This window comes from Tenebrio molitor, chromosome 9, assembly GCF_963966145.1.
Source record: "Tenebrio molitor chromosome 9, icTenMoli1.1, whole genome shotgun sequence".
Taxonomy (NCBI): Eukaryota; Metazoa; Arthropoda; class Insecta; order Coleoptera; family Tenebrionidae; genus Tenebrio; species Tenebrio molitor.
Window position 1 is genome coordinate 11,258,726 of NC_091054.1, and position 27,430 is coordinate 11,286,155.

Sequence of the window (27,430 nt, forward strand, 5' to 3'; positions counted from 1 at the left end):
TTTATTTTCACTCTAGAAACATTTTGTTAATAAGGAGTTTTATTTAAACGCAGATAATGATCATTTTGGCAATAAAAGTGCAGCCAATTATCATCGAAAAACGCCGCTAGGAACCAGGATGGAGCCAACTCTATTTAATATACTAATTTTATATCGAACCATTGATTCCACTCCACAAATATCTAAAAAAACGTATATTAAGAGTCCTGTGTAATTCGAATATATCTGATTTTTGCCGCTAGCTTAGTGTGGTACCAAATAAAAAAACAGAGGTTATGTAAGTCCGTTAATGCTTGATTTTTTAGTAAAGACTGTTGTAAGATGAAAAGTAATTAGAATAGAAAAACTGAAGAAAATCACAAGCAAAACTAAGACGTCGAACTCACAATTGACACTAAGATTTGACATTTGACTGTTGACATCTGATTTGACAGCTTTAACGGCTCGACATAGTTCGACACAATAAAATTATAGAACCGCACAACTCTTGATACAGGGTGACTGACGAAAAACCTTTGATGCTGTATCTTGCTTATTTTTTATCCGATTTGAATAAATGATACGTCAAATGAAATAATTTTGAAAACACTTCAATACCAACTTAATAAAAAAAAATACTTGCGTCCAGTTTTTGACAGATGAACATCAGCTTCTTTTTTTCAAATAGCACTGTACATTTTTTTCATAAAAGTATTATAGAGATTTGTCTTCTGAATATAAAAATGCAAAGAACTGTACCCATTCATTAAACAAAAGTCGAGAAATTAAAGAGTAAATGTACAAAATTTAAAAATCAAGTGACCAAAATAAACAAGAGAGAAGTTTGTTCTAAATGCTCGAAATGACTAGGTAAGCTCTGAATATTCATTTGTCAAATCAGTTTGATGATAATAATAATAATAATAATGTTGCTGTGGAAGAAAATTTCCACAGACTATTTAGTGTTAACGTGTGGTGTGGCATTTTTGGAGATAGAATGGACTAGTGGGTCCCTTTTTTATTGATAGCAGTCTCGATCAAACAAAATATCATATTATTTATTATCAAACGAAATAAGCTACTTTCTGGATGAGATACCATTAGCAGTGTTGAATAGAGTCGTGTTTCATTAGGACGGCACCATACCACGTAATGCACGCGTGAATTTTGTATTTTTAAATCATTTAAATCATTTTGGTGAACGATGAATGGGTGCTCATGGAGCTATTCGATGGCCCGCTACTTCCCCAGATTTGAATTCATTGGATTTTTTATCTTCTTTCGAAACTTTCGAGACAATGTTTATTTGACCCCACCAGGTACCCAAAAAGAGTTAAGAAAATGGATAGTGCCAGTATGTCAGGAAAAACCCCGAAATTTTTTACTGAATGCAAAGGTGGGTATTTCTAGAAGGTATCGACAGTGTCTGCAACAGCTTTGAGGAAAATTTTGAGCAACTAGAATAGATTTTGTATTGTTTACAAATTTGATTACTTGATTTTTGATTTTCAATTTTTTTCAATTAAAATACATTTTTTGTTTTGTCTTTTAATGCACGAATATTCAGAAGAAGATTGTTTATAAGAACGAATAAAAAAATATATAGAGTGTAATTTGAAAAACAAAAGTTGGCTATCGTCTGTCAAAAAATAGATGTCGAAAAAAATATCGAATAGGATAATAATGAAGTCCTTTTCGAACTATTTCATTTGATGTGCCATTTATTCAAATCGGATGAAAAATAAGTAAGATACAGCGTCAAAGGTTTTTCGTCAGTCACCCTGTATACGTTCTTTTAGAGACACTTTCTACATATAAAATACGAATCAATTTAAGATTCGACTTTTGTTTTTCATGGTCAACCGGGCTAGAATACCACATCTTTTTGATCGTACGGTATAAACGTCACGAAAAAAATATGTCGGGTGGATAATTAAATCTCGATTAATAACTAAGAGCGCAGGAGCTTTAATGGCACGAAAGAAGTGATAAAGGGGAGTTCCGTAGCACCCTTGATTGGGTCGCGACCGTTTAGCTCCCGAAATACTTCATTCTGGTCTTGTTAGTGCGGATCAGCAACGTCTGCGATTATCTCTTTCCGATTTAAATGTTCATTATGTACAGACTATCGAGTTTTTTCGTTGTCGGTGAATGCGACGGAAAAAATTTAGAGAAAATCACTTTTATTGGATCAACTTTTTTTCAGTTCTTCCGAAAAACACTCCGAATAAACGAGTCCCAACCAGATTATTTGTTGCAGTTGTTCGAAAAAAGTTTATCAAGAGTGGTCCAATTTATCGTGATTATCAATTCAGAAGAAGTTTTTTAAAATTCGATAAAGAACTTGTCGATTTTATTTTGCGGCTGTCGAGCGGATAAGAATCTTTTAATTCTGCCCGATGGTGCGTTTTAACGCGAATTAATTCCGCCAAGGTCCGCATCATTTTTTATTATAATAATCACGGTGTACATCCGGTATAATTAATTTCGCCGATGCGAACCTGGTGGCTGTTTCATTATTCAAATTGGGCCGATCTTTGCTAAAGCGCGTCGTAAAAGCAGCCTCGTAAAATTTTATGCCCGGGGCTTTTGATACTCTCTCATTCAATTTGAGATCGCACTTTTGAAGGATGACGGTGGCGTTTACAAGAGCGCACCGTCGCGATAAACCGTTCGACATCCCCGCGACGAGTTTACGCGATAGAAAGTGATTTTTGTCTCCCGTTGTTGTTTCAGAACGGCTGAACGTTCTCTACGAGAAAAACTGGACCCGGCTGGTGACCGAACAGCTCAAGAGATTCGAAAGGGCCGTCGTCGAAGCGGGCAAAGCAGATGGAGCATCTAATCCGGGAGCGCCTCATTGGACATTCGGCGGAGCGCTTTTATATTCTCTCACGCTGCTCACGACAGTCGGTAAGGAGATTTCAGGATTCTCTCAATTATCCTTGACGGTAGAGCTGTCGACACTGTTTCCAATAACCCTCAGGTGGTTTTACGATCCCCGCGAAACCCTCAACATTCCGAATGTGTCGGGATTCAATAAGAGCAACTCGACCAACAGCAAAAGCTTCCGACGGTTCTTTTGTCGACAAAACACAATTCAAGATCTTGCAAATTTATTAACGCCATTAATACACAAGATAACCCTATTACCAATCAAAAGTAAAATAACGTCTTCTTCTTGTTCTGTTAATTAATGTAAACGTAAGCTTCATCTCCGCCTCTCCTTGGGTCGAAAGTACCTTCGATGGTACCGTTCTCGCATGAAATAGAAGTTACAGCGTTGAAACCCATACCAAGTGACACCATCTTGTATTCGTGTCCGATCTCGTGAAGCGCGTTCACCAATTCCTAGAACGTTACTCTGTAAAAATGACAATTTTTTTCACGGAGGGAAAGTCTACAGACGTCACTGTACGTATCCTCGAATTCTATCCACATGGGGTAGAGCTGGTGATGAAGTCGCTTGTCCGCAACAGCGTCATGGATGGTGAAATTGAACCACAGATTCTTGATGATGGTCTGTAACAAATCCTAGTAATCTCATTTGCGTCAGCGGTGGTACCAGTTTACCAGAGCGACGGAAGTAATGATTTGTGTCCCTCCTGAGCCCCCAACCACCAGTATAACATCGCCGTCGTCATCTACCACTATAGATGGGCACATCGACGACACTGGTCTCTTCCCCGGCTCGATAAAATTACTCGGTGAGGGTGGTACTCCGAAACTGTTGATGAAACCCGGCGACGAAAAGTCGTCCATCTGATCGTTCAAAATAATTCCGGTACTATTAGACATGAAACGGGCCCCAAAGCTACAAAAAAAATTGATTATAGAGTTGTCTTTCAAATCTGTGGCGAGTACTTGAGGTTGATGGTACTGGTGACGGCGACGGCATCGCCGTTAGGTGCCAAAACACAAATGTTCCCGGTGCCGTGGTCTGGTTGTTGGGTGATGTTTGCTCCGTAATGCGCGGGGTCTTGGAACGTTTGGTCGTCGAAGATGCTGCTTCTTATGCCTTCGGCGTAGGTCGTACTGGTCAGGTTCGCTAGGATCTGGAATGTCTTGTAGAGGTTGTTTTATCGGTGGAGGGTACTCACGGCGTCCATCTCGACGAAGGCGGGATCCCCCAGTTCTGTTCGTTTTGCAAAACCGTACTTGAAGCTTTCGACGATTCTTTGCCAGTTGGTGGTCGACTCGGGCTGGCTGTAGTCCAGGTAACCGTTCAGGATGTTCAAGATTAACCCCAGGATCACACCGGATGTTGGCAGAGGAGGGGTGTACAGAGTCTGGTCGAAAGGCATTGGTACTTTGACGGGGGTGAGCCACTGGGGTCTAGGAGCAAGCGTTACAAGAGTCAGACAACCGTTGCGTAGATATCTTACTCGTAGTTGTTCAAGTCTTCTCTGGTGATGATTCCACCTTTGTCTTGTATGTCTTGCACAAAGGCGTCCGTCAGGACTCCGTTGTAAAGGGCGTCAGCTCCCAAATCAGCGACGACCCCCAAGAACTTAGCCAACCTGGGCCTCCTGATGTACTGATTCTGGACGTAGGTTTTGTTGGTTTTGGGGTCGATGTAAGTTTCGCGGAGGAGGTCATCGTTCATCACTGTGTCAATCACGCTGGCCAACAGCTTCTCCATATTCTCCGTTACCAAGATCCCGTTGTTGCACAGATCTATGGTCGGCTGTACCAGATTCTTCCAGGGTACTTTTCCTCCGTATTTGTTGTAAGCTTCCCAGTAGCCTTTCAGTTCGGCAGGCACCGCCACCGCCAGTCCACCACTGACGGCGAGAGTTTCGTCGCCGTGGAACATGTCTTGGCTCGCCGCCGCCGGTGCAACTTCTCTCGAGTTCAAAGTGACAGCTGTTCCGGTCTCTTTCATGTAGATTGTCATGATGAAGCCACCTCCCAAGCCCAGAGCTTGGGGGACGGAAACTCCCTCGCAGAAAAGCGAGGCGATGGCGGCGTCGACGGCTGAGCCGTCTAGGTCCAAGATGGCGGCTCCGATTTTACCGCAGTTGTGACCGTTGGTGACGACCGCACCGGTCGGGAGTTGGGCGGAATTGCGACCGATGGTCGTCAAGACAATTGAAACAATTAGGGTGGTTGTCGCTCTAAAAGAAGAAAAGTTGAAAGTTAGCTCTGAAGTTAATGCAAATGCCTGCAAATAGAGTGCCACGTTGCGATAACAGCGAGTCAACACTTGAGGAAAACTGGAAAAAAAACACTTGTCCAGATAAAAATCTTGATTGGACTTTCTGTAGTTTTTCAAGTCGACAAATAAATTATTCACAATTATGTTTATCTGTAAAACTGACTTCTAATGCCGTATAGATATTTTCATATGTGATGGCGGAAACAAAAGACTGAGAAATATCACAAAATTGTATTGTCAGTGTCAAATTTGTCAAAGACGTTCGTGATTTCGGCAGAAATGCAGCAGAAGAAAGTTATTCATGGTCAAACTAGAGAAATTATTTGTAATACGTTTGATTATATGAGAATAACTTTTCGTTTTGAACCACTGACAAAAATTAAAGAACGGGTTTTTATTTTTTCAATCTATTTAGCGAAAATTGAAATTTACATAAACATTCCTTTTTACGGCGTTTATGGGAAATTTGACACTGACAATACAATTTTGTGACATTTCTCAGTGTTTTGTTTTCGCCATCAAATATGAAAATACCTATACTAGTGTCACTGTGACAACTCACCTCATATTTTTTGGACGCTGTGTAGGTACATTATCGACACTCAAATAAAAATTAGTTGAATTGTTACTTTTCCTTAGAATATAAAGTATCCTCCTAGCATCACAGATTGTGAGATTAGATGTGGCTGATGACAATTATATCAAAACAATTGATTATTTGTCATTATTGTTGTTAATTACGTTGATCCTTATCGTTTTTAAATCACTCCAAAAATGCTTAGATAGCACCTTTACAGTAAAACAAGTAAAACTATAGTGGGTGTTGTGAAAGTCCACGTAATAAATTTAACCACCAATAGGACTCGTTAAAATAAAATTAAAAATCAATTTATAATTTTTTCCGCAAATTCTTCCAAACCCTCTACGTTCCAAACAGAGTTAAAATTAAATACAGTGTGTCTCAGCTAAGACTTTCGAGCCTAATATCGGGGTTATTTGCCCACGGATTTTATGATAATGTAAAATGCAGATATTTTAGACCGTGAAGGTTCAATTATAAGGCATTCACGATCTTTTTGGGACCGAGTTGGCTACGACCGTATAGTGATTTTGTTGGCAGTACCTCAGTAATAACTAAATTCCCTAAAGGAAATTTACACTTTTTGTGTTAGGTTAGGTTGTTTTCAGTTTAGGGTTATATTTTCTGAATAGGTACATTGTTGCCGGATCTCTTAAATCTGATCTGTCCTTTTTAAATTAAATTAAATCGTTTAATAGAAATTTTTTATCGTATAAAATTATTTTGGCAATTTTGACTGTTCCTTTGACGGAAATTTAAATTATTTTTACATACTTCATGTAGTTTCTTACGAATATTAAAATAATAAATTTGGCAATCCGGTGGCAAGAAAATGTCGAACAGACACTAACAGAAAAAAAAATTGCATCCGTTGCATCACTGAGTCAGTTAGTCCAACATGAAAAGAAAAAATCATAGCCAACTCGGTCCCAAAAAGATCGTGAATGCCTAATAGTAATAATAAAATTACCTCAAGTTAAAAAATGTAATTTTAACACATGTTTCCTTTATCGAAAATTAGGCGCGATTATTATTAGATTGTTAAACATTAAAAAATAGGGGTCTACACAAATTATTAAGTAAATCACTTGTCTGATTCAACGAAAAGATTAGATTTTGTAGTAATGTAAAATTTGAAGGTATATGAGCAGTTACCTTTTGAAACAATTGATGATTAATTGCCAAGCAACATTTTGTACACTCTTTAAAGTCTGTCAAAATTGGGCGCGCTTTATTAGAAACGTCAAATTGTGAAAATTTATTGAAAATACTCGAAAAATAGACTACAGCGGCAGAAATTTCAATATTGTTGACAGCCGGTTTCATAATCCGGTCCTAAAGTCTCCTTTAATAAAATGCGCCTTTAAGGTAAATGCGACTTTAAATCTAAAATAAAGGAGACTGCGTTTCATAAACACGGACGATCGAAACATTAGTTAAAATTTGCATTAGTTCGAAAACGTATCATCCACCGTGTTTACGTACTCACATTCTAGGGAATTCTAGGGAATTTTACTGTAAACGTTTGAAAGTTTTGGTAACTGTTTCCCTCGGACTCAGACTTTGAACTGCAACATGCCAAGCATTTTAATTTTTGTTTACATTCTGCACTTCGCTTCCGCCTCAATAACAGGTTGCAAGCAGGTAATGTTTACTTAAGTTCACCACGTGGTCAGACATTCAAGTTTTAATTTAGGTAAGTATTGTTAATGAATTATTCTTTTGGGATTTAATTATTACTTAAAATATGTTGCCTTAAATAAACATTCTGTAATTTGTTATTTGTAGCAAATTATAATGGCCAATACTCCTCGTAAGAGATCTTTGAATTTTTCGAAAGAAGAAGAGCTTTTGTTGTTGGAGGAGGTCGAAAAATTTAAAAAAATCGTGGAATGCAAAATCACAAATCGTGTCACATGCACGGAAAAGGTAGGAAGAATTGGCAATATTTTTGAACATTATGATTGTTAATATGGTGTTTTTCAGAATGAAGCTTGGCAAAAAATAGCCAATAATTTTAACGCCAAAAGTAACCATTGTAGGAGTATTGAGCAACTAAAAGCGAAGTTCGAAAATTTAAAGACAAAGGCAAGAAAAGTTGCAGCTAGCACAAAAAATACTCTAAAAAAAACAGGTGGGGGCCCTGCTTCCCCTGAAGCAGAAGCAGATTGTGTGACCGATGCTGTGCTAAACATCATAAACCAAAAATCGGTGTTTGGTTTACACTCAGTGGGTGATTGTGATGCAAATTTGTGGGCTGTTCCTGAAGAACCGAGGACAGTTGAGTTATCAGCTGACAATGATAATATTGTAAGCAATTTGCATAATAGTGTTAAAATTCCATAATACATTTTTTTGTTTAAGGTGGAAGAAATGTATATTGTGCCGCAATGTTGTGTAGTAGAAAACGAAAACACCAATGAGCTAGATCCTCTGACATTACATGTAGACATTCCAGAAGCTGCTCCCACTCAATCCCTAACAGAAAAGGTGAAAAGTGCAGTGAATAAGGACATTAACATACCACAGGCTAAACAAAATGTTAGTTTTTGACTATTAGTGTTTGTTACATGACTATCATATCATCTCTTTTGCTAGTGGAGCAGTTATATCCCTGCCAAGTTAAAACAGCCAATCAGTAAAAGATTGCGACCAAAAATCCCAAATCCAGTCTTTCAAGCAAAGGAAGAATTTTACAAATCAAAAACAAAACTTATAGAAAACGAGATTCTACAACTGAAAAGAAGACAGGAAAGAGAAGAAGAAGAACATGAAAGGAAAAAAATATTATTGGATTTGCAGATAGAACTAGCAAGAAAACAATTGAGCAATAAAATACCTACAAGTTTCCAAAATGTTGAATTATTATCAATTGCCGCACTTGTCTGCCCCCATGTACAATTCTGTTATTACCAACATGATTGACATTTTCATCCTCATCGACGACATTATCTTCAAACCATTCATCTGGAAACTGGTCATTCATTTCAACTGCTATGTTGTGAAGAACTGCAGTTGCCACGATAACAGTCAAAGCTCTCTGCAGAGACAATCTAATGCCTGTAGACAAAATGGGAAATCGTCTTTTCCACACACCATATTGTCGTTCTACAACATATCTTGTCCGAATTATACTTTCATTATACAGATTTTCTGCCGGAGTATGTACTTCATGCAGTTTCGTCATGAGGTATGGCTTTATAGCGTAACCGCTATCGCCCACTAACAGATATGGATTGTACATATTGTTCTCAAAATTTTGCTTCAACACAGAATTGTTAAAAATCGTCTGATCGTGTGTTGACCCTGGCCATCGTGCAACAATATTTCTAATTTTCAAACTAGCATCTGACACTGTTTGTACATTTATGGCAAAAAAACCTTTTCGACTCCTGAAGATTTCTGCATCCTCTCCTCCCGGAGATTGAATTTTTGATTGATTCTAGTGCGGTACAACTTTCTTCTTCGTAAATATATCACTTCTTCCTCTTCAGACGAAGAAGAATCTGATTCTGATAATAAATGTGCCCGCACACGATTATCCATTGAAATTAGAATTATTGGGACAATAGCAATTCACAAAAAAAAAAAACAGCAATTTGTGGCAACTGGCAATGCGTTTATTCTCATGTAATAGAGGTTATGTTCCCTATTTAAATCCACCTTTAACGAGATAAAAGGCCGACAACGAGCTTTTAAAGTTAAAAGGGGTTTTAAGGAGTTAAAGGCGGCTTTAATGAATATGAAACACAATTTTTAGTTAAAGGTGGTTTTAAAATTAAAACCGCTTTTAAAATGCATTATGAAACCGGCCGTGAGAAAGGAAAAAAACTTTGCCGATGGAGTGTCGTAAGAACTTCAATGACACAGTTCGTTTTCTCGTGGAACACTATCCAAATGTAGGCTTTACAAAATGTTAGGTTAAAAGAGAGTCGTCAATTTATTTGAAGACAAAGGAAGCGTACGTCAACTAAATTACCTTGCTAAAATATCCCGATCGTGTTTTAGTCCTTTATGGAAGAATTAAAGCATCCAGTATAATAAATTACGTCCAAATGTTGTCTTTAACTTTGTAAGTGTTTGTAAGGTTAGCAAGATAAACGTCAAATATGTCACCTGCGCTTCTGCGAAAAGGGATGACCAAAATTCTGCAAAATTGCACGTTTGTTTCACACGCGTCTACGTTTTTTGTTTTTTGCTTTTTTCTTGCAAACCAGACGTCTTTCAAGGACGAGTTTTTCCCGACAACATTTTTTATTGACGATCAATTTTTTTGTGTAAATCTTAATTGATTCAACATTTTAAAAACGCATGTAAAAATTACATTTTTAAGACTTGGATGATTGCATTAATAGGATTTTATTCTTCACCGTCTAAAATATCTGCATTTTAAATTTCACAAAAATCCGCTGGAAAATAACTGAGTTATTAGGTTCCAAAGTCTTAGCTGAGACACCCTGTAGGTATAATTTGAACCCTAATATTCATACCCGCTCATGTGTTTACACATTCATTGATAACGAAGCAGGTAAAAAGAATTACTCGATTAAAATACTCGAATGAAAAACAGTGAAAACTGTTAGTATTAGAACAGCGATCGTTCTTTCTTCAAAAAACTGTGAAGTTTTTACCGCACAAAAACATTTTCGCTCACTCTTTCGTTTCAATTGATGATTATCCAATGAGCGAAGTGTCAAATTAGGGGATTAAAAAAACATCAATACCTATGTAAAAATGTTTATTTTAAAGAGTTCTTTGGTAATTAAATTTATTACATGGACACTCATAACACCCTGTATACATACGTATTTTTTCTCGTTAAAGAAATTTGAAATTTCCAACTTTTACAGTTTTTTCCCACGCTGGACTGTTACATTTTGTCTTTGTAGGATATGGCCGTCTGTCCCCTAGGACAGCACTGGGCAAAGTGGTGGCCGTGGTCTACGCCCTAATCGGGGTTCCCTTGATGTTGATCCTGCTCTCGGCATTGGGAGCGATGTTGGCATCCGGGGCGAGAAAGGCCTACTCGAAGTTGTGTTGCCACAACGACACCAACAAGAAGAGTCCCACAGTCGGTTACCACAAGGCGCCTTCCAGTCCTTCGGGAAAGCTTTACTGCAAGACTCACGAAGGTATCACGAAAATATCTTTAGTGGTATTTCTCGTTTCAGGTGCCGAGTAGGGTGGTAACACTGTAGACCAGCGTTTCTCAAAGTGTGCTCCGGGAAAGATGCGCAGGGGCTCCGCAGCCGCCACTTAGCACCCCAAAGTCCCAAAGTTTATCCTCTCAAGACTACGTAAAACTAATAAACTTGATTTTTTGATTCTTCACTAAAACTGATATTTTGAGAGAGCTGTCAAAGAAATGTGTTTACATCCTTTTACCATTCATAAGCACATATCTTTGTGCAACTGGATTTTCTTCATATGTTTCCACCAAAACCAAGTACAGTTGAATTTAAAAGGACACGTCAAAAAAATGACACTTTTTTTTGGTTTTTTAATAGTGTGAAACCGTCTTACGAGAGATAAGTTAGAATTATGGTCAAAATGAAATGACATTTTTTGTTCGACACTGTCAGAATTTGAGAATTTTCTCCTGTGTGAACAGATTTTGATAAATGTCACAACTTGTCAAAATGAAACGTCAAACTAATTTTAAAAATTTTAAGCGATTGGGAGGCTTGAAGGGGCTCGTCGAACAAAAAAACGTTGTATTCAACTCGTTCGTGTGTAAATTGGGCTTTTTTTGGCACTCACTCGCATTTTAAACTGGCCCACTCATGCCAAAGATAGCCCAATTTACACACGAACTCGTTAAATAAACTACTATTTTTTTAACTTTATTTGTTTTGCAATTAACTAGATAATGTGCTATAGGCTTCACCATCTTCGACTCGACTTTATAGGCTCCGCGTTTAAAAAAAATTTAAGAAACGCTGCTGTAGACGATGGCAACTTTGTTTTATAATGCTGGTTGTGCCAGACGATGAGTCAGTAAGTCAGTCAAGTATTATCTATTCACTTTGATTGTGACCACAACGAAAAACATAGTAGGCGCTGTTTAGCTGTGTGTTGCATACGTTTTACACTAAATATTTGTGTGGTGTGAACATGATGGAAAATGTCAGAATTGTCAAAACTTGACCATGATAGTAAAGCAATGATTTTTATGTATTTATCAATATTAATAACGGAAATCAATATTTGAAGTAGGAGAAACTAAAAACGCGTGTCTGATTCTGTGATCACGTCTGTTGAAAAGTGGAGTTATATCCAGGTACAGATTATTTAACATAAAAACTTCGAAATCACCTCATGCAATTCTCGATATTAATGAAGAACGAAGGAAATGGTAATTTGGCAGTAAGACAAACGCGAAAAATGCCTGGTATAAAGGTAATCAGAACTTTCAATTAGCATTGATTAATACAAATATTTTCAGATAAAAACTAATTAGATAGAAAGTTCAAAAAAATGATTTACAGGGGATGAAAAGGCAGAAGATATCAAACTACAACACTTACTAGCCAAAATGTACAACAAAAAAGCACAAATAGAGTTAACTTTATTGGTGATGTTCGTTTTTGTGAGTTGTTTTCCCGTTGGCTTCAATAAATGTCTCGAAACAAGTCAATATTAACCGTTTGGTCCCAACTTTGAGAAGACGACGTGGCATTCATTTTCTTTTTGAATTGTAAAATTTTGTACCAAAACTCAATTTTATAGATATGCGCACAGTGTACGTTGAAAAACGTTTGCGCAAGTCGTTCTCCGTTCTATCTTGTGAGCGTGACGTTTCTGTCAAAATGGCGCCTCCGAGAGTTGCCAACTGCGACTGGATTTAGTGTTATCTAAAATTCCCTACCAATAACCTAGCAACTGAAAAGTTACTACGGAGTGGTCACAATCAAAATGAATAGATTATAGGTAATGATACCGTTGAAAGGTGTCAGAGCAAAAAAATGACGGATGACATATGTCAGATAGCTTAGTAATGTCAGTATTGACAGTGTTGCCAAAGATGAGCCATTTCGAATCTTTGGTCTCGGTTGATAATACAATAATGGAAAAAAAAACGTTTTTGTTCAATTTTTTTATTTGTTTGATGAGTAATTACATAATCGCATGAAATGTGCTGATTTCAGATTCGGCGTCTATCCAGATAGCCTCTTCCCACAGCACTCCCAACCACGTGTGCAAGAACAGCTACCAATACGTGGAGCACGGGGAGATCCCTAAACGAGCCATCCTTGCAACCGTGCGGTCGAGCCACAGCAGAGGGCGCTGCAGACAAAGCCAAGTCAGACAAATGTTGGCGGACTCGTCGATTTGTCCGGCGCACAGCCACGGAACTCCCACAAAAAGTTCACTAATTATAGGTTCGACATCGTCGGATATCGACGACGCTGAAGAAGCTGACGAAAGCGAACACGTGTAAGTGAATCTTCAGCGAGAACTAAATCTTTATGGAGTTCTAATCGTGTCTCATTTGTAGCGAAACACCTATTTAATTGGCTATTGCTTGTCTGACCGAGATTTTTTTTAGGGCCAGCAGTCACGACACGCCCTCGCGCATCCCCCTCATCTGGCGGCCGAACGAGTGCCCCGGGTCGCCGCCCCCATCCCAGCCGACATCACCGTCAGTGCCTGCCAGTCTAGTTTTGATCATCTTTTTCTCTTACGTGTGCGTCGGGGCGGCGGCTTTCGCTTCCGCCAGCGGCTGGAGCTTCCTCGACGCCACATATTTCTGCTTCATCGCCCTCTCCACCATAGGGATCGGAGACAAGCTGCCGCAGAGCGGCGACGCCCACGCGCAGCTCCAGCTCCTCGCGTGCTGTCTCTACCTCTTCCTCGGACTGGTCGTCGTCGCGATGTGCTTCAGTCTAGTGCACGAAGAGATTTCGACCAAGTGCAAACATATCGCCAACAACATGGGCCTGTTGAGACATTAGTGACTACTGCGTTGTTATTTATATTTGGAACTGAAAGCGATTTTAAAAAACCGACACAAATAAAACAATATGCGTAACGTGTTGCTGGTTTATTTGTCCCAACACCTAAGATCGAGAAGGGGCTGGAGAGGAAGGAGAGAAATAAAAGAGGTGCGCGTGTATTGCATAATAGTTTATTTACCCTAATCCCTTAATAATGTACATTGACTGTAGATCAGAATGTATAAGTATGGGATCAAGATCGGAGCGTTAAACAGTACGTCCGGACAATTTAGGGCCCCGGTCCTGGACAAAATATTGTAAATTGACTAGAGTGACAGAAACATGGTGGGAATGCATTTTAACATATATACAGAGTCGTCAGAGAACGACAAAAAATCTCGTATTTACATACAGGACTATATACAACTGGTTATTGGCAAAAATAATTTAGTGACAGTCGAAGGTGCAGTTAAATTTCCACTCAGTCGCAATATACAAAATGTACACATCTTGAAAAATATTAGTTAACTGCACGCCCAAAATACAAGGAGATTGGGGCTGAAAAGAGACGAGCCGTCTTAACAAGATTTTACCCGAACACAACCTCTGTTCGGGGAAATAAAACAGGCACTATTCTAACAAACAACATTTGTTCATTTCAACATTAAGACAAGTCAAAATTTTGTAATCAAGTGGGGCTGCAACTCCGCTTAAATAATACTCTCGAATGGGAACCCTCTTAAAATAAAACATTGCAAACGGTTACACTATAGTTAAAGATCACAGTAAAATGCAATACTGGGAAAAAAGGTATATCGGAATCACCCGCACATCTCTACACGGCTCGCAGATGATTCCGTCGTTTAACAGAAAAGCGCGTCGATATCTCAATAATTTTGTTTCAATCGTCGATTCGTCAAACTTGATTAAAAATATAGAACATCATAAGCACATTCCTTCGTAAGATCATTGCACGCACATATATTTGTACAAGTGATTGGTTGTTGGGAGTGCACCCAAAACCGACAAGGCAAAAATTACAAAAAGTAACACACAACATCCAGGGGTTTTTTACTCATATTCAAAAGACCGATTCGGCCGACCGAGACAGATGAATCGGATGAGAAGGACTCCGCGCCAGTCTTTTCTTCGGCAACTTATCCAAAATGTTCACCAGACGAATGAAATCCGGCCGATCCTCTTCGCGGAACGACCAACAAAGCATCAAAATGTCCTGAACAAACAACAATTCGATCACTGTCGATCGGACTCGCCGGACTCACTCACCTTGACGTCGCGAGACGCTTGCAAATTCGCCAAAGGCTGCTTCACGCCCTTGCCCACTTGCCAGATTATGGCCTCGGGTGGTTGCGACTTGAACGGCCACTCGCTGCACAACAACTCGTACCACACGGTCCTAAAATTCCATTTTTTACACATGACAAGCGCGCATTTTTTCTCCCATTTATTTTTTACCCGAAAGCGTAAACGTCCGACGATTTGCTGAAGGGTAGTTCTTCAGCGTGCAACTGATGAGCGTGCAGTTTCTTTATAATTTCTGGCGATAAGTAACACAGCCAACCTGGAGGTATCCACAAACTGTCGTTTTTGCTGAAATGGACACTAATTCATACAGGTTAATATCGAGTCGTCGCCGTAATTACCGATTCCCAAAACACAGTTTCGTCACGCTGAACAACCCAAAGTCAGTTATCACGACTTTGCCGTTCTCTAGGAATATGTTTTTGCTCTTCAGATCTTTGTGGACGATTCCTCTCGCGTGCAGATAACCCATCCCCTGTTCAAACCAAGCATTGTCACATCTAAAGTCCATTCAATAAACATCTGGACTGTCAAAATCAAAATTGCAGTTGTTAGGTTGGTTAAATCACTAGTTATTTTCATATTGCCCAGTTGTTATCTATGTTTTTTTTTATTTTTCAAACTAAAACGATTGTTTCAAATTCGGACTGTCTATAAAAATCTGACATTTTAGTTAGCAGTATTGTGATTTGTTATTATGAATTTAGGTTATAATTCAACCGAACACTACTCCGAGGTTATTACATTTTTTTTTAAATTGACGCATTAGGAACAATAATCGTAAAATTTTAATTGAAACATACATATTGGTAGGGCAGTTCTGGGTAAATTATTCTCAACTAAATTAATGACGAAATTGACAACAATGCGAATACATATTTAAAAACGAAACGTCATATGACAGGACCTGACGCCAATCTAACAAAAAAATATCTTGGCCTGCTGCGTGTTTAAAACAATCGTAAACGGTTTATATTCATTTGTTTAAATCACGACCTTCTAAATAGTCGAGACGCAAACGCTCTCTCCGGCCTGTTCATTTGAGCAAAATACCATTATGCACTTGTAAGCCGTTTGGCGCTAGTGAACGGGGGATTTGAGTTCGGAACCACGCGATTTGAAACTTGGCTTTCTGTCATTGTGTTGTCACTTTGTCGGATAAAGGCATTTTAATCGAAATTTTCGGTTAGTTAAGCATATTAATTGCATAGATAATCGTTCCTAATATACATATTCTTAAATACAACGAAATTTATGGAGATGTGAGTATGAATTTAATTATTTCACGGAATTCAGTACTTGCTATAATACCCACAACATTGGAAGTAGATGAAGGAAAAGAATATGAAGATTTAAGCAGGCAAAGGAGTGTTTGCGGTGACTGAGAATGTTTCAGTCGGGATCGGTACATTAGCAGCACTATTGGAAAGGCTTGCCTACAACATTATGTTAGTGAAGAATATTTTTCAAATACATTTTAAATTATTGCAAGTCCATTACTGATTAAAAGATTTTTGAAATCCCTACCTGGGCAAATATTTAAACTTTCTGAAGCCAATTCATTAAATGTTTTTGTCTTTTTATAATCCTTACACGTCTCCAAATAGCATTTTACATGTCATCTTTTTGACATTTAACGTTTCGCGCCAATTTCGGCGCCGGCAAAGTAGCGCCAAACGGCGAACGCCGAAAACTGGCAAATGAACAGGCCGGAGAGAGTCAAGCGTCAAGCGTCTCGACTATTTAGAAGGTCGTGGTTTAAATTGACATAAATTGCAAAATTATTCTATTTAAGTGTATTTTGTAAAAAGGTTAAAATGGAAAGTTCAAAACGAACTAGGGTGGCTCTATTGGCGCGAGAGAAGAGGGCCATAAGAAATTATTATGAGGAACAAACAAAAAAGTGATATTAACGGGAAGAAATTACAAATATGTGCCAAAGCCGCTCCAGTATTGTTAACTAATGTTCGTTCTTGTGATTCACAAATCAAAATTTTGGTGAGATAAGTGTTAATCAAGTGTTAAATAATTTTCTTCTGAATAAATGAAACAGATTAATTAAATTGCTCTAATTCATTTAGTTGTTGCATTTCACTTTAAGTGTTTGAAGCAATGAATGATTCAAAACATTTTTAGTTCAATGATTAAAAACAAGGCGGTCTCTATTTTAACAGGCCGTGACACTGACTTCAGAAAGTGGTCTGTGGAATGGCCCACTAACGTCTGGCAACGTTGCTTCGCCAACCTTTAAAAAAAGTTACTAGTTTTAAAGTTTTGTGATCACTCACTGTCACTCACTATTTTGTCATTGTCAGCTATCAGTCAATCGTCACTGAAAGGTTTTTCTAATTCTCGTATTGCAATTTTACTTCACTCAAAGTATATCAGGTGTCCAAGTTAAGGTAATTATTGTATCCTGTTTTATAAGATAGCTATTGTTAGTAAAATTTCGTAGAGTCCTGTATTCTGAACAAGTATCCTATCCAAAATGAAGATAGAAGTCCTTTTAGTTCACCGTGATTGCATTAGCTCCAGTGCAAATTCCAACGCATGCCACCTGTACACTGTACAGCACAGGACAAGATTTGTTTCTACAGTTGACTCAAGTTGTAAAAAACCGCTTTGCATTTGCAACAGCACTTTTAGGGCATTAGTCATTTGAAATTACTTTAAAACTGTACTTATATGGAAAATATCCAATCCAAACTATGATTTCCTGGTCCCTTTGTGCCTTTATTTGGTTCAAAAATATGGAAAAAATGCTGTTGCAAATGACAAGTGGTTTTTTGCAACTTGAGTCAACTATAAAGTCGTACACAGAGACCATTAAAGACTAATAAAGGTGCAGTATGAATTGTTAAAAATAAATAAGAACTGCAAAAACTACCCACTCGGGTCATATCCGTAAGTTTAAAATGATTTTCTAGTTCCAAAATCGGCATCCATTCTTGCATTATAATCTTCTTCGATGGAAACTTGAAAACGCTAACGTAGGAAGACTTGCTTGAAGCATACTTTGACTTGCAATTGGGTACGCAACATTTGTACATGTTTATTTTTTCAATTACCGAAATTAATTGCACAATTAATTGTCTTGTCAAAATGATTTTTGAATGAACCGCCTTTCTATGGAAGTGCCAATATTTTTAAAACTCAGGATGCTACGGAATGGCCCACTAAGAAATTTGGCAACACAGCCAGTGTCCTAGCCTGTTAAAATAGAGACCGCCTTGTTAAAAATGAAAACATAACCTAAATATATTTTGTAACTAGATTTTGATGTCGGTACACTCTAGCGAATTTTTTTTATATCCAAGTACAGTCAAAACAAGCATTTTATTTAAAATTTAATTTTGACAGTCCAGAAGTTTTTTGAATTTACTGTAACATTCAAGTTTGTTCGGTTGCACATCATTACATCAGTTGGCAACCCCGTCAGACGTCTCTGTTACAACTGGCCACAAAAAACAAATCGTACCAATAGAAACGTACCTTTTTTTATTTTAACAAAAACATATACCGGTCGAGTTTTGTTTTTCGTGGTCCGCTAGACTCTCGACGCTTCATTTATGAGAAATACAGCCTGTAATCAAAATACACGGAAATATTTAAACCCGCCAGTAGTGAATACTCCCCGAGTCAATGGAAAAATAAGCGTTTCTTGAAAAACGTAAGAATACGTGAACAATTGGCATGGCAATTTAGACAATAAATTGTAGACGCCCCAGTCGTGGTTTCATAATAGAAATCATAAAACAATAGCAAAGAAAACGCGAACTCTCGCTTTTTACACGCATCATACACTTTTTGTATCACAAAAAAGGATCTTATCGGAGGTTTGGTTGGCGTAAATCAGTTATTATTAGTTGCAGCTCGACAACCGTGCAGTGTAGCAGTGTATTAATAATCGTATATTTGTTATTAATTCGTTTAAAATGCCAAATTTTACAAATGATTTAACAGATACGGTGCTCGGGTACGGTGCGGCGGGTAGCAACGCGGTACTAGTAACAGAACAGTTATTTTATTTATTGTTGGTTATACTGGAAACACATCTTGCCGAATCGTTTAAACGGTGAAAAATACCTTCGATTTTTGAACCAAAACTACCCTCAAGTCGTGGCAGTCGATGCGTAAATTCTGGAAGATCGTGAAGTTTTTTCAAGGGTCCGTGCATCAATGGCGCGGAGGGCACAAGCGTGTATCACGCATCAAGGATCAAGGACAACATTTTCAGCATTTACTGTGAATAAGGTACGCTAAAAGTAAGTGTTTTGTGCGTTAGTGGCAGTGTTAGTGTCAAATTTCTTGCGTGGTAATCGTTTTCGTTGTGTACTCCACACATTGATAGATTGCACGCTTTTTGACATACACAGAGACAAGTGTGTACGCGGTAAAAAGTAGAATCGCTCTCAAAATTTATGTATAAGATTTGTTATATGATTCATACTTGAAAAATCAATAATTTCTACAACAATTTATAACAATTGAAAACACTTCATTCAGATTGACAGCTGTAATTCTGTAATAGTTATTTACGAACCGAGTGCGAGAAGACATTTTTCGCACATAAGCGCATTATTTTATTTGAGGCACAAGCGACGAAGGAGGGAGTGCTTCATTTGCGCGAATATGCCGAATACGTCTTCGCGCATCGAGGTTTGTAGAAAATTTTTTGAAACGAACATTAGCATTTTAAAATTATTTCCAATAGTTTCCAATTTAGTGAATAGATGGCGCTTGCCCAAGATTTATTTTCATTCCTTCGAAATTTTCAACATTCAAATTGGAGAAATGACGTTTTGTACAGCAGATTTTATTATTATCAAGTTAAATTATTTCAGAATGCTCAAAAAGGCCGATGCTTTTTGGATCATTTTGAAGCACTAGTGCGCGAAATCTACGTTCGCGGTTAACTGTTGCGTTTGCGAAATGTCATTTTGAAGTTAGTGAGCTCAAAAATAACCTCGTACGCGTAGGATTACTACTGGCGGGAATTAATCTGCAAGGCTAGAACGGTTTCCTAAATAACGTGAAACAATTGATATTTTTCACTGCGTTATGTTTTGGAACTAGAATTTAAAAACGTGTGTACGGACTATAGCTTTTCAGCCATCTCAAATCTTCAAATATCTTGGTGGTTTACGGCTTAAAATATTTCCGCCTATTTTGATTACACCCTGTATAACCTCGCTTACTTGGGAGATCTGTTGGGCGACGATTGTCGTTTTGTTCATGTTGAATTTGTCCTTCCTCAAATGTATGTGCGTGTACAACGTCATGCCTTTGCTCAGACTGGTCACGATGGCCAACTTCGGGGGCTGCATGCAAGCTCCCATGAACAAGATCACGTTTTCGTGTCGCGTCTTGCGAAACGTCGACACCTCGTTCCTGAATTGCTCCAGAGTCTGTTCGTCCTTCAGGTAGCTCATGTTGAGCACTTTGACGGCGACGTCTCCGTGCCAGCAACCCCTGTACACCGTACCGAAACGCCCGGTGCCTATCACTTCGCCTATCTTGAGCTCCTCGAACGGTATGTCCCACTCTCGCATCGACATCTGAAACATTCCGTATCATCGACAAGAACCCCAAAGATTCTGCTGACATCAAAACTGTCGTTTACGGTTTGCTACTTACGCTGTTCTGTCGTGGCCATCGGTGTCCATCTGTGATGGTCTCGGTGTCCGAGACTTGGCTATCTTGCGAGTCCACCCTCACGGGAGTCTTATCCGAGTCGGTGCTGGCGCTGCCGGAAACCGAAGCGGTGCGGTCGCCCTCGCGCGTCTGCTGAGAAGCTATGTCGTGGTGGTGTGCATTTATGATGTGAATTTCGTTCGTGACTTCGTTCGATTCGCTGTGGATTATATCTGGAAAATCCTACGTTAAATGCGACGGGGGTGAAGCGTAGCGAGTCGATTACCAGGAAAGTTGAATTGTTGCTGTTTGTGACTAGCGTGAGGTGTCGGTATGCTCTGAACGGCGGGACTGGAAGGAGTTGAGCTGTTGCAACTCGACGTGTTGGAGCTCGAGTCGGGAGGCTGCGACAAAGTTACAATTTTAAATGAATACTTTTTTCATTTTCAAACCGTTGAACAGTAATATTTGCGTAAGACTGCTGTTTTGTTTAAGTTATAAATTAAGTTGGTTTATTTTAGTTCCAATCTTAAAATTACTCTTCCACAATGTGTACAAACACATTGTTTCAACGGATCGATTTTTAAGCATACGAAAACCTTGTATCAACAATTTTTTTTCTCACGTTGGCAACTCAAAAAAATTACTGTTTTGAAACATACTTCAAAAAAGTTATTGTTTTGAAACATACTCCAAAAAAAATCCCCACAAGGTTTTTTTCATTTGTGTAATCACATTAAATCGATTAGATTATAACCTGTGAACTAACAAGTCTGACGTAGAAAAATATACAACAGAAATAATTCACTTTGACGTCACATTTCATTACCAATTTACGAAATTACTTCGCCTTTATGTACATATTTTTCCTTTTTATTCAGGAATTTTCGTTTGCGCAACAAACAAACGCACGTCCTTTTTTCGTCGCTTACCGGAAAGGATGGAATGTTGATGGCGGGTTGCGGGTGAGACTTCTTCCTGATCCTCGTGATGGAATTAATAATGTTCTTGGTATTGCTCGACCGTCCCGGATTCGGGGAGGGAAAGACGCAGTTGTCGCAGGACAGCTTCTTGAACTCGTTCAGTAACTCGGGCGGTAAACCGCAAGAGGGCGCCACCCTATCTTCGCACTCCCTGTGACAAGTATACTTGCACTCCTTGCACCTCAAGCCCGTTCCGAAATAGATAGGTTTCGTGCAATAGCCGCACGTCGCCATCATCTTGAACTTTTTCGTAAACCTGTGGTTGATCTGGTGGGTCATATTCCTGACGACCGAAGTGGGGGTGCGCGGAGATTTGGGCACTTGCAAGCTCGTCGCGGCTGGAAAACAATCGGGAAGATCGAAACCGTCCGACGGAGGAATTGACCACTCACATTTGTAACTGTTGTCGTCGCTGTCGGTGCCGGCGTTATTGTAAGGGGGCGACTTGATCGGACTGGTCAGGATCGGACTTGTGTAGTCGGTGTCCGGTCCTGGTTCGGTCGGCAGGCGGGACCTCTTCCCGGAGCCCTTCTCGCCGGTGGGGATCTCGCCGTTGTCGCCCTTGGCCAGCTGCGACTCGTGCGACTTGCTTTTAGTTAAAGGATAAGAATCAGGTAACAATACTGCATTTTGTATTCCCGTCAAATGTTTGCGTCGGGGCGGCGGCGTCGTCGGAAACTTCATCCCTATAAAGCACGCATTAGGACAAGATCGAACACGCGAGCCACGACATCCAGACAATAAAAGGGATACATGCTGTATCATGCGTACCTTTCCCCCTGTTTTGAGGCGGGGGAGTAAGGGGAGGCCCAAGCACACACTGAGCATTCAGAGAATTGATGCTAGACACAGAGGAGGAAGGAGGGATCGCACCTCCGCGATTGTTATTGTTGAAAACCGCGAGGCTTTCTTCTGACGGTACCGAGGCCCTAGCGGCTCGAGTTCGAGTCGTGCGAGGCGACAACCCCCCCACTTTGAACGTCTGATGGCGATCCCACGAATCCCAATACAAGTGCATGTCGGAATTGTCGTTGTCGCCGCGTTTCAGCACATCTGAAAGAATAAATCTGAAGCGTGAGATAAATAAACGCGAGATGAGTCACCTGTGTAGCGTTTGAGGTTATGAAGGGCCCGGCATAGTCGACTGAGCTCCTCGGGACGGGCGCCGCGGTCGGTGAGGATCATTCGTAACTCGTGTTCGGACTTCTCTTGTAGCTCCTCCACCGACGATATTTTTTGACAGAGGCCTTCTATCGAGTTGCCGCCCAGTCCGACCACTTGCAACCATTGGAACAGGGAGGGGACGTTGTCGGCGCCCCCGTGGCGCAGTTTCAGTTTCGTTATCAGTTGGTTTGAAAACAATTTGATGAGTTTGCCCTAGAACGTCCGCGGTTTTACGGGATTCGACGGAACGATACCAATTTACCTCCAACGTCCTGATTTCTTGCTGGGTCAGTTCCGCGCTTGTTGCACATTGTGTCCGTAGCCCCTCTAAGCGTTCAGCAGAAACATCAATCATGGATTGAATTATGTGAAGGGTTTTCTTTATTTCTTGCTCCGCCGCTTCCGCATCGGCCATTACCAATATCACAGTACAGTTACAAACTAATATTTACATTTAGTATCAATAACATATATATTTACATATCACTATTTTTACAGTTTTACAGCTAGATTAGTGCTGAATTTTTATTCAATCTCGACTCTTGTCGTCGGCCATCTTTAAAGCTACTGACAAGATTGCCAAATTACAACTTACCGACCGAGATGACATTTGTCGTCCGCTAAATTCAAACATCTACAGAAGGAATCTCAAATGAGAGAATCTTACCATCCTCTAGACGCCGACGTTATTGTGGTGGGTGCAGGGATATCGGGAATGACCACAGCCTTCACTCTACTAAAAATGGAACCCTCCCTGAACGTCATGATCTTAGAAGCCACAGGTCAGTACCCGCACCATACTTACGTTCGTATTGAATTTCTTGCCAGACAGAATCGGCGGTCGAATTGCCTCCAAACCGCTGTTACGTAAAGGAAAAAAGTTTACGTTGTACGACATAGGAGCACAATGGATCAGTTCCCAACAAAAAGCAGTTTTCCATCTCGTAAAAGAACTCGAATTGGACGTTGTGTCCTGTCACAAAGAAAATACAAAAATGATCGTAGATTATGACGGTAAAAAAATCACACAAAGCAAACACAATCCCTTCGGATTCTGTAGCGTCACTTCCAAGCTAGAACTGGCCATGTTCGTTCAAAAAATCGAATATCTGTGCAACAAGGTGCCAGATTTGGACAAGAACGTGGCGTCAATGAGTATGGAGCGGTTCATTTACAAGAATCTATCGAGCAAAATTAACCGAGCTATAATGAAATGGTTAATTCTCATCAATTGTGGAGTAGACCCTTCAGAGTTAACTGTCGCATTTTACGTCTTCTTTTGTACTTCTACCCATGGAATTGTCAACCAGTTGTCTTTAGATCAGGACGGACTGCGCGAGTTCTCCCTAGAGGTCAGGTCAAGTCACGTCTAGAGGTCGGTTAAGTACGAATGATATTTCAGGAAGGGGCCCAAGACATATGCAACAAAATCGCCGTTCAACTTAAGAACGACATCGTAATTTTAAACAACACTCATGTCCAAAAAATCCAAATCAACCAACACGACGTAAAAATTAAGTCCACAGCGGGGACCTTTTAGTGTGTGTTGGTCCACTTTAGACTGACCATTTTTATTGTCATGTCGTTTCAGTAGTACTAATGTCGTGATGGCAATTCCGCCTTCTGCTGTGACAAAAATTGCGTTTACGCCGCCGCTACCGTACCCGAAGAGACAAGCCTTCGACAACACGGTCGAAGGGAAGCTGTCCACGTTCGTCGTGACGTACGACGACGACTTTTGGACACAGAGGGAGTGCACCGGGGACGTCTACGTCTTAAACGGACACACCTCGAACCGTCCTCTGCTTTGTTGTTTCGACATCTCGACCGAAGACAGTCCGGCTTTGACCGGCTACTGTATACGAAACGGGGGAAACACCAAATCGGCGATTTTGCAACAGCTGTCGCAGTATTTCGGCGACGAGGCTTTGCACCCGCTGAAATGCACCGTGAGACACTGGTACGGGGGCAGCCCCATGTGCTGTTACAAATCTTTTGAAGACTTGTGCGAAGCTCAGCGAAAAACTGACAGGATTTTTTGGGCCGGCGCTGAAACTTCCATCGAATGGTTCGGGACGATGTCGGGGGCTGTTCTGGCGGCGAATCGAGCGGCTCGTGAGGTGATCTACGACCTGCGACCGGCGCTGTTGTCAGTCGACGATATGGCAGTTTTCGCGTAAGTTAACAGTTGGACATTTTTACTATCGTGGGAAACGTTAAGTGTCACTCACGTCGCGTAACTTCCAGTTCAGCTGTGTCCAACGTGACTGCGGTGAGTAAAAACAACAGGACTCTGAACAACATTTACAAAAAGCTCGTGAGTCCCTACTACCAGCTCTCTGCTGTTGTGGTGCTTCTCATGTTGGTGGTGATCTGGCGTAAGGGCAACGTGCACGCTCGATTGAGAAACATTTTAATAAAAACATGACTTTATTCGTTGGTCGTTTGTAATTTGTCAAATCTTTTAAAACTGATAATCAGTTCGCAGTGTCTGGTATGCGGGAACATGTCAACGGCCACTGCTTTGACCGGTACCAACGGTTCGTTGTGTAAAGTTTTCGACGCAGGCCTGCCAACATCCACAAAATTCTTCAAAGCGGCGGCGGGGTTGCACGAAACGTACACCAATTGGCCGATCTTGTTGATTCTCCTGATCTGCACGACGGCTTTTTGTTCTGAAAGTGAATCGTTAAAAATGAAAACCAGTGGCCATCGGACGTACGTAAACCGGCTCTCGGCGGATCCACCACCGCCACCACATCATTGACGGCTCTATAACACACCGATCCCAAGACTTCTTCCGCTTTCCCTTCGAAAAACTCGCCGTTTTCGATTTCGTTCAATTTTGCGTTTTGTCTGGCGTCGACGATGGCTTGCGGGACGACCTCGATGCCTAGGACTTTCTTGCAGTTCTAGAATAGATTGACGTTTCATTTAGGTTGGCAACGCGAAAAACCCCAACCTTGGCAAAACATAATCCGATGGTGCCTGTACCGCAGCACACATCCAACACGGTGGAGTCTTCGGACGGCGCAGCCAGTTCGATTATCGACTTGTACAAGATTTCGGCCCCTTTGGTGTTGATTTGGAAAAATGCTTCGGGGGATATTTTAAACTTTAGGTCGAGCAACGACTCGCAAATGTGAGTGTCACCCCATAAATGTTCGGCGCCGGCAGCGTCTTCTCCCGCAATTCTATAAAAAAGAAATCAAAATTTCTTCGGTCACGGATAAAAAAAACTGACTTTTTCACAATAGCCTGATAATACAACGATGTTACGTTTGCTTGTTTGCCTGCGCCTGTTGTGAAATACTGTACAAGAGACTCTTTGAATTCTTTCAGTTTTTCATCCGACAAGTCTTGGGGATGTATTCCAATGACCAACATGATTTGGTCTTGGGCCGTTCTGACGGTCAACTGGCGAAAATAACCGGTGTGAACTTCAAAATTGAAAACTTGCAGGTCTGAAGATCTGACGTATTCTTGGAAAAGTTTTACCGCTACTTTCATCGAATCTGGAATGTGTCTCAACGCCTCAATGCTGCCAACTCCTGTCACTCCATTAACATAACTCCCTATCCTGAATCCAACAGTTGGTAACTGAGTCTCTTCATCAATACCAACAGTAAACGCACATTTGTTTCTGTACCTGCATAACACTGTTAAATATGAGCTTCTCACAGATTATTATATAACTTACCCATCACAATCTTCGGCATATCTGATATCCAGCAATTCACATGGAAGACCATCATACAGAGCCTTTTGCTTATTCAGCCACTCTCTCAAGTCAGGGTTTTGGCGTGCCAATTCACTACCTAGTCTTTTCAGAATGTGCTTAGCTTCCTCTTGTTTGGTTTTTAACTGAAATTATCCTCTCATTAGAATGAACAATTAAATATTAAATTGTTACTTGTTCTTCATATGGAACATCCCACAGTGGAATTGTTGAAGACTTCAATTTTTCTTCTTGACTCCTATTATCTATTTTAATTTTTTTATTTGAGCTATCTCTGGAATCTTCTTTCCTTTTCTTCACTAAAGGATCTGGTGATGGTTTAGCTTTCTAAACTTGCAAACATTAGCAACAAATAATACAGAAAATTTCACTTACAATTGCCTGCAAAGGTTTTCCTTTCCACTTGTAACCTGTTAAAAGTTGAATTGCTTTGTCTCTGTCTACATCACTGCGAAAACACACAAAAGCATAAGGACAATTCCTTTTAGGTGCTTTAATTTTTGTTGATCCCAATTTTAGTTTTGTATTGAGCAACTTGCGAAACTCCTACCATCAATTTAATTAGAGAATGAAACAAAAACTACACGCTTTTCTCTTACGTTTATACCATAAATTTTCGGCAGATTCTTGATCTCAATTTTGAATTTTTCCGACGAAAAATCGGATCTGTCCAAATACGCGTAAGGATCATCTTCCAGATTTTCCTGTGGTCTCGAACTAGAATTTTCGCCCTCTATCGCGGCTGCTGCTGGCGGGCATTCCTCCGTACTTTCCATCACAATCCTAACCTCATAAAGGAAAATGGACCTAACCTGTTAAATTAACTGTCAGGACTACCACACTAAAAGAATCAGCAACACCAACATAACTATATATTTTATCTCTTTTTAACACATGGCACAAAATGTAAATATTCTGTTTATTTCAATTTTG

The 27,430-nt window shown here is 40.0% G+C and overlaps 6 protein-coding genes and 1 long non-coding RNA gene across 12 annotated transcripts in view; 4 read left to right on the forward strand and 3 right to left on the reverse strand.

The window, feature by feature from the left end:
- The window catches only part of LOC138138378 (potassium channel subfamily K member 18-like), a 135,891-nt gene extending 122,139 nt beyond the window's left edge, over positions 1 to 13,752 (forward strand). The window contains exons 3-6 of one of the 2 annotated variants that reach the window (XM_069058292.1): positions 2,716 to 2,892; positions 10,607 to 10,849; positions 12,866 to 13,154; positions 13,267 to 13,752. In XM_069058292.1, the coding sequence (XP_068914393.1) occupies positions 2,716 to 2,892; positions 10,607 to 10,849; positions 12,866 to 13,154; positions 13,267 to 13,672 (1,115 nt within the window). In that variant the 3' untranslated portion in view covers positions 13,673 to 13,752. The remainder of the gene's footprint in view (positions 1 to 2,715; positions 2,893 to 10,606; positions 10,850 to 12,865; positions 13,155 to 13,266) is intronic. The other variant, XM_069058293.1, reaches the window with a different exon arrangement.
- LOC138138371 (glutathione hydrolase 1 proenzyme-like) lies at positions 3,079 to 5,855 on the reverse strand. Its single transcript, XM_069058283.1, has 7 exons — positions 5,700 to 5,855; positions 4,365 to 5,096; positions 4,080 to 4,314; positions 3,844 to 4,034; positions 3,553 to 3,793; positions 3,388 to 3,501; positions 3,079 to 3,330 (listed from the first exon to the last, which is right to left on the reverse strand). Exons 1-7 carry the CDS (start codon positions 5,702 to 5,704, stop codon positions 3,169 to 3,171), a joined length of 1,680 nt encoding a protein of 559 aa, XP_068914384.1. The 5' UTR covers positions 5,705 to 5,855; the 3' UTR covers positions 3,079 to 3,168.
- Positions 7,036 to 9,142, forward strand: LOC138138381 (nuclear apoptosis-inducing factor 1-like). The gene is made up of 5 exons (XM_069058298.1): positions 7,036 to 7,413; positions 7,506 to 7,646; positions 7,704 to 8,027; positions 8,082 to 8,258; positions 8,316 to 9,142. The coding sequence occupies exons 2-5, from the start codon at positions 7,515 to 7,517 to the stop codon at positions 8,640 to 8,642; spliced, it is 960 nt and encodes a 319-aa protein (XP_068914399.1). The 5' UTR covers positions 7,036 to 7,413; positions 7,506 to 7,514; the 3' UTR covers positions 8,643 to 9,142.
- LOC138138395 (uncharacterized) lies at positions 10,856 to 12,293 on the forward strand. The gene is made up of 2 exons (XR_011162021.1): positions 10,856 to 12,108; positions 12,163 to 12,293. It is a non-coding gene; the product is annotated as an uncharacterized lncRNA (long non-coding RNA).
- A 77-nt stretch (positions 13,753 to 13,829) lies between the features above and the next one.
- Positions 13,830 to 23,317, reverse strand: ksr (kinase suppressor of ras). 3 transcript variants are annotated; one of them, XM_069058260.1, is made up of 12 exons: positions 23,021 to 23,317; positions 22,698 to 22,971; positions 22,366 to 22,647; positions 21,987 to 22,280; positions 21,544 to 21,932; positions 20,898 to 21,015; positions 20,615 to 20,844; positions 20,176 to 20,535; positions 15,319 to 15,452; positions 15,131 to 15,277; positions 14,942 to 15,071; positions 13,830 to 14,888 (listed from the first exon to the last, which is right to left on the reverse strand). In XM_069058260.1, exons 1-12 carry the CDS (start codon positions 23,171 to 23,173, stop codon positions 14,736 to 14,738), a joined length of 2,664 nt encoding a protein of 887 aa, XP_068914361.1. In that variant the 5' UTR covers positions 23,174 to 23,317; the 3' UTR covers positions 13,830 to 14,735. The 3 variants fall into 3 exon arrangements, with proteins under 3 accessions (XP_068914361.1, XP_068914362.1, XP_068914363.1); XM_069058261.1 differs by having other exon boundaries at positions 15,131 to 15,265; positions 23,021 to 23,173; XM_069058262.1 differs by lacking the exons at positions 13,830 to 14,888; positions 14,942 to 15,071; positions 15,131 to 15,277 and having other exon boundaries at positions 15,387 to 15,504; positions 23,021 to 23,173.
- Positions 23,318 to 23,410: 93 nt separating this feature from the next.
- Positions 23,411 to 27,299, forward strand: shps (sheepish). 3 transcript variants are annotated; one of them, XM_069058287.1, is made up of 6 exons: positions 23,411 to 23,540; positions 23,587 to 23,772; positions 23,836 to 24,110; positions 24,161 to 24,297; positions 24,350 to 24,934; positions 25,006 to 27,299. In XM_069058287.1, the coding sequence occupies exons 1-6, from the start codon at positions 23,411 to 23,413 to the stop codon at positions 25,184 to 25,186; spliced, it is 1,494 nt and encodes a 497-aa protein (XP_068914388.1). In that variant the 3' UTR covers positions 25,187 to 27,299. The 3 variants fall into 3 exon arrangements, with proteins under 3 accessions (XP_068914388.1, XP_068914386.1, XP_068914387.1); XM_069058285.1 differs by having other exon boundaries at positions 23,587 to 24,110; XM_069058286.1 differs by having other exon boundaries at positions 23,587 to 24,110; positions 24,353 to 24,934.
- Positions 25,170 to 27,329, reverse strand: LOC138138369 (tRNA (uracil-5-)-methyltransferase homolog A). Its single transcript, XM_069058280.1, has 8 exons — positions 27,097 to 27,329; positions 26,873 to 27,043; positions 26,672 to 26,824; positions 26,459 to 26,622; positions 26,003 to 26,407; positions 25,721 to 25,952; positions 25,481 to 25,670; positions 25,170 to 25,433 (listed from the first exon to the last, which is right to left on the reverse strand). The coding sequence occupies exons 1-8, from the start codon at positions 27,271 to 27,273 to the stop codon at positions 25,189 to 25,191; spliced, it is 1,737 nt and encodes a 578-aa protein (XP_068914381.1). The 5' UTR covers positions 27,274 to 27,329; the 3' UTR covers positions 25,170 to 25,188.
- Between the last annotated feature and the right edge of the window lie 101 nt (positions 27,330 to 27,430).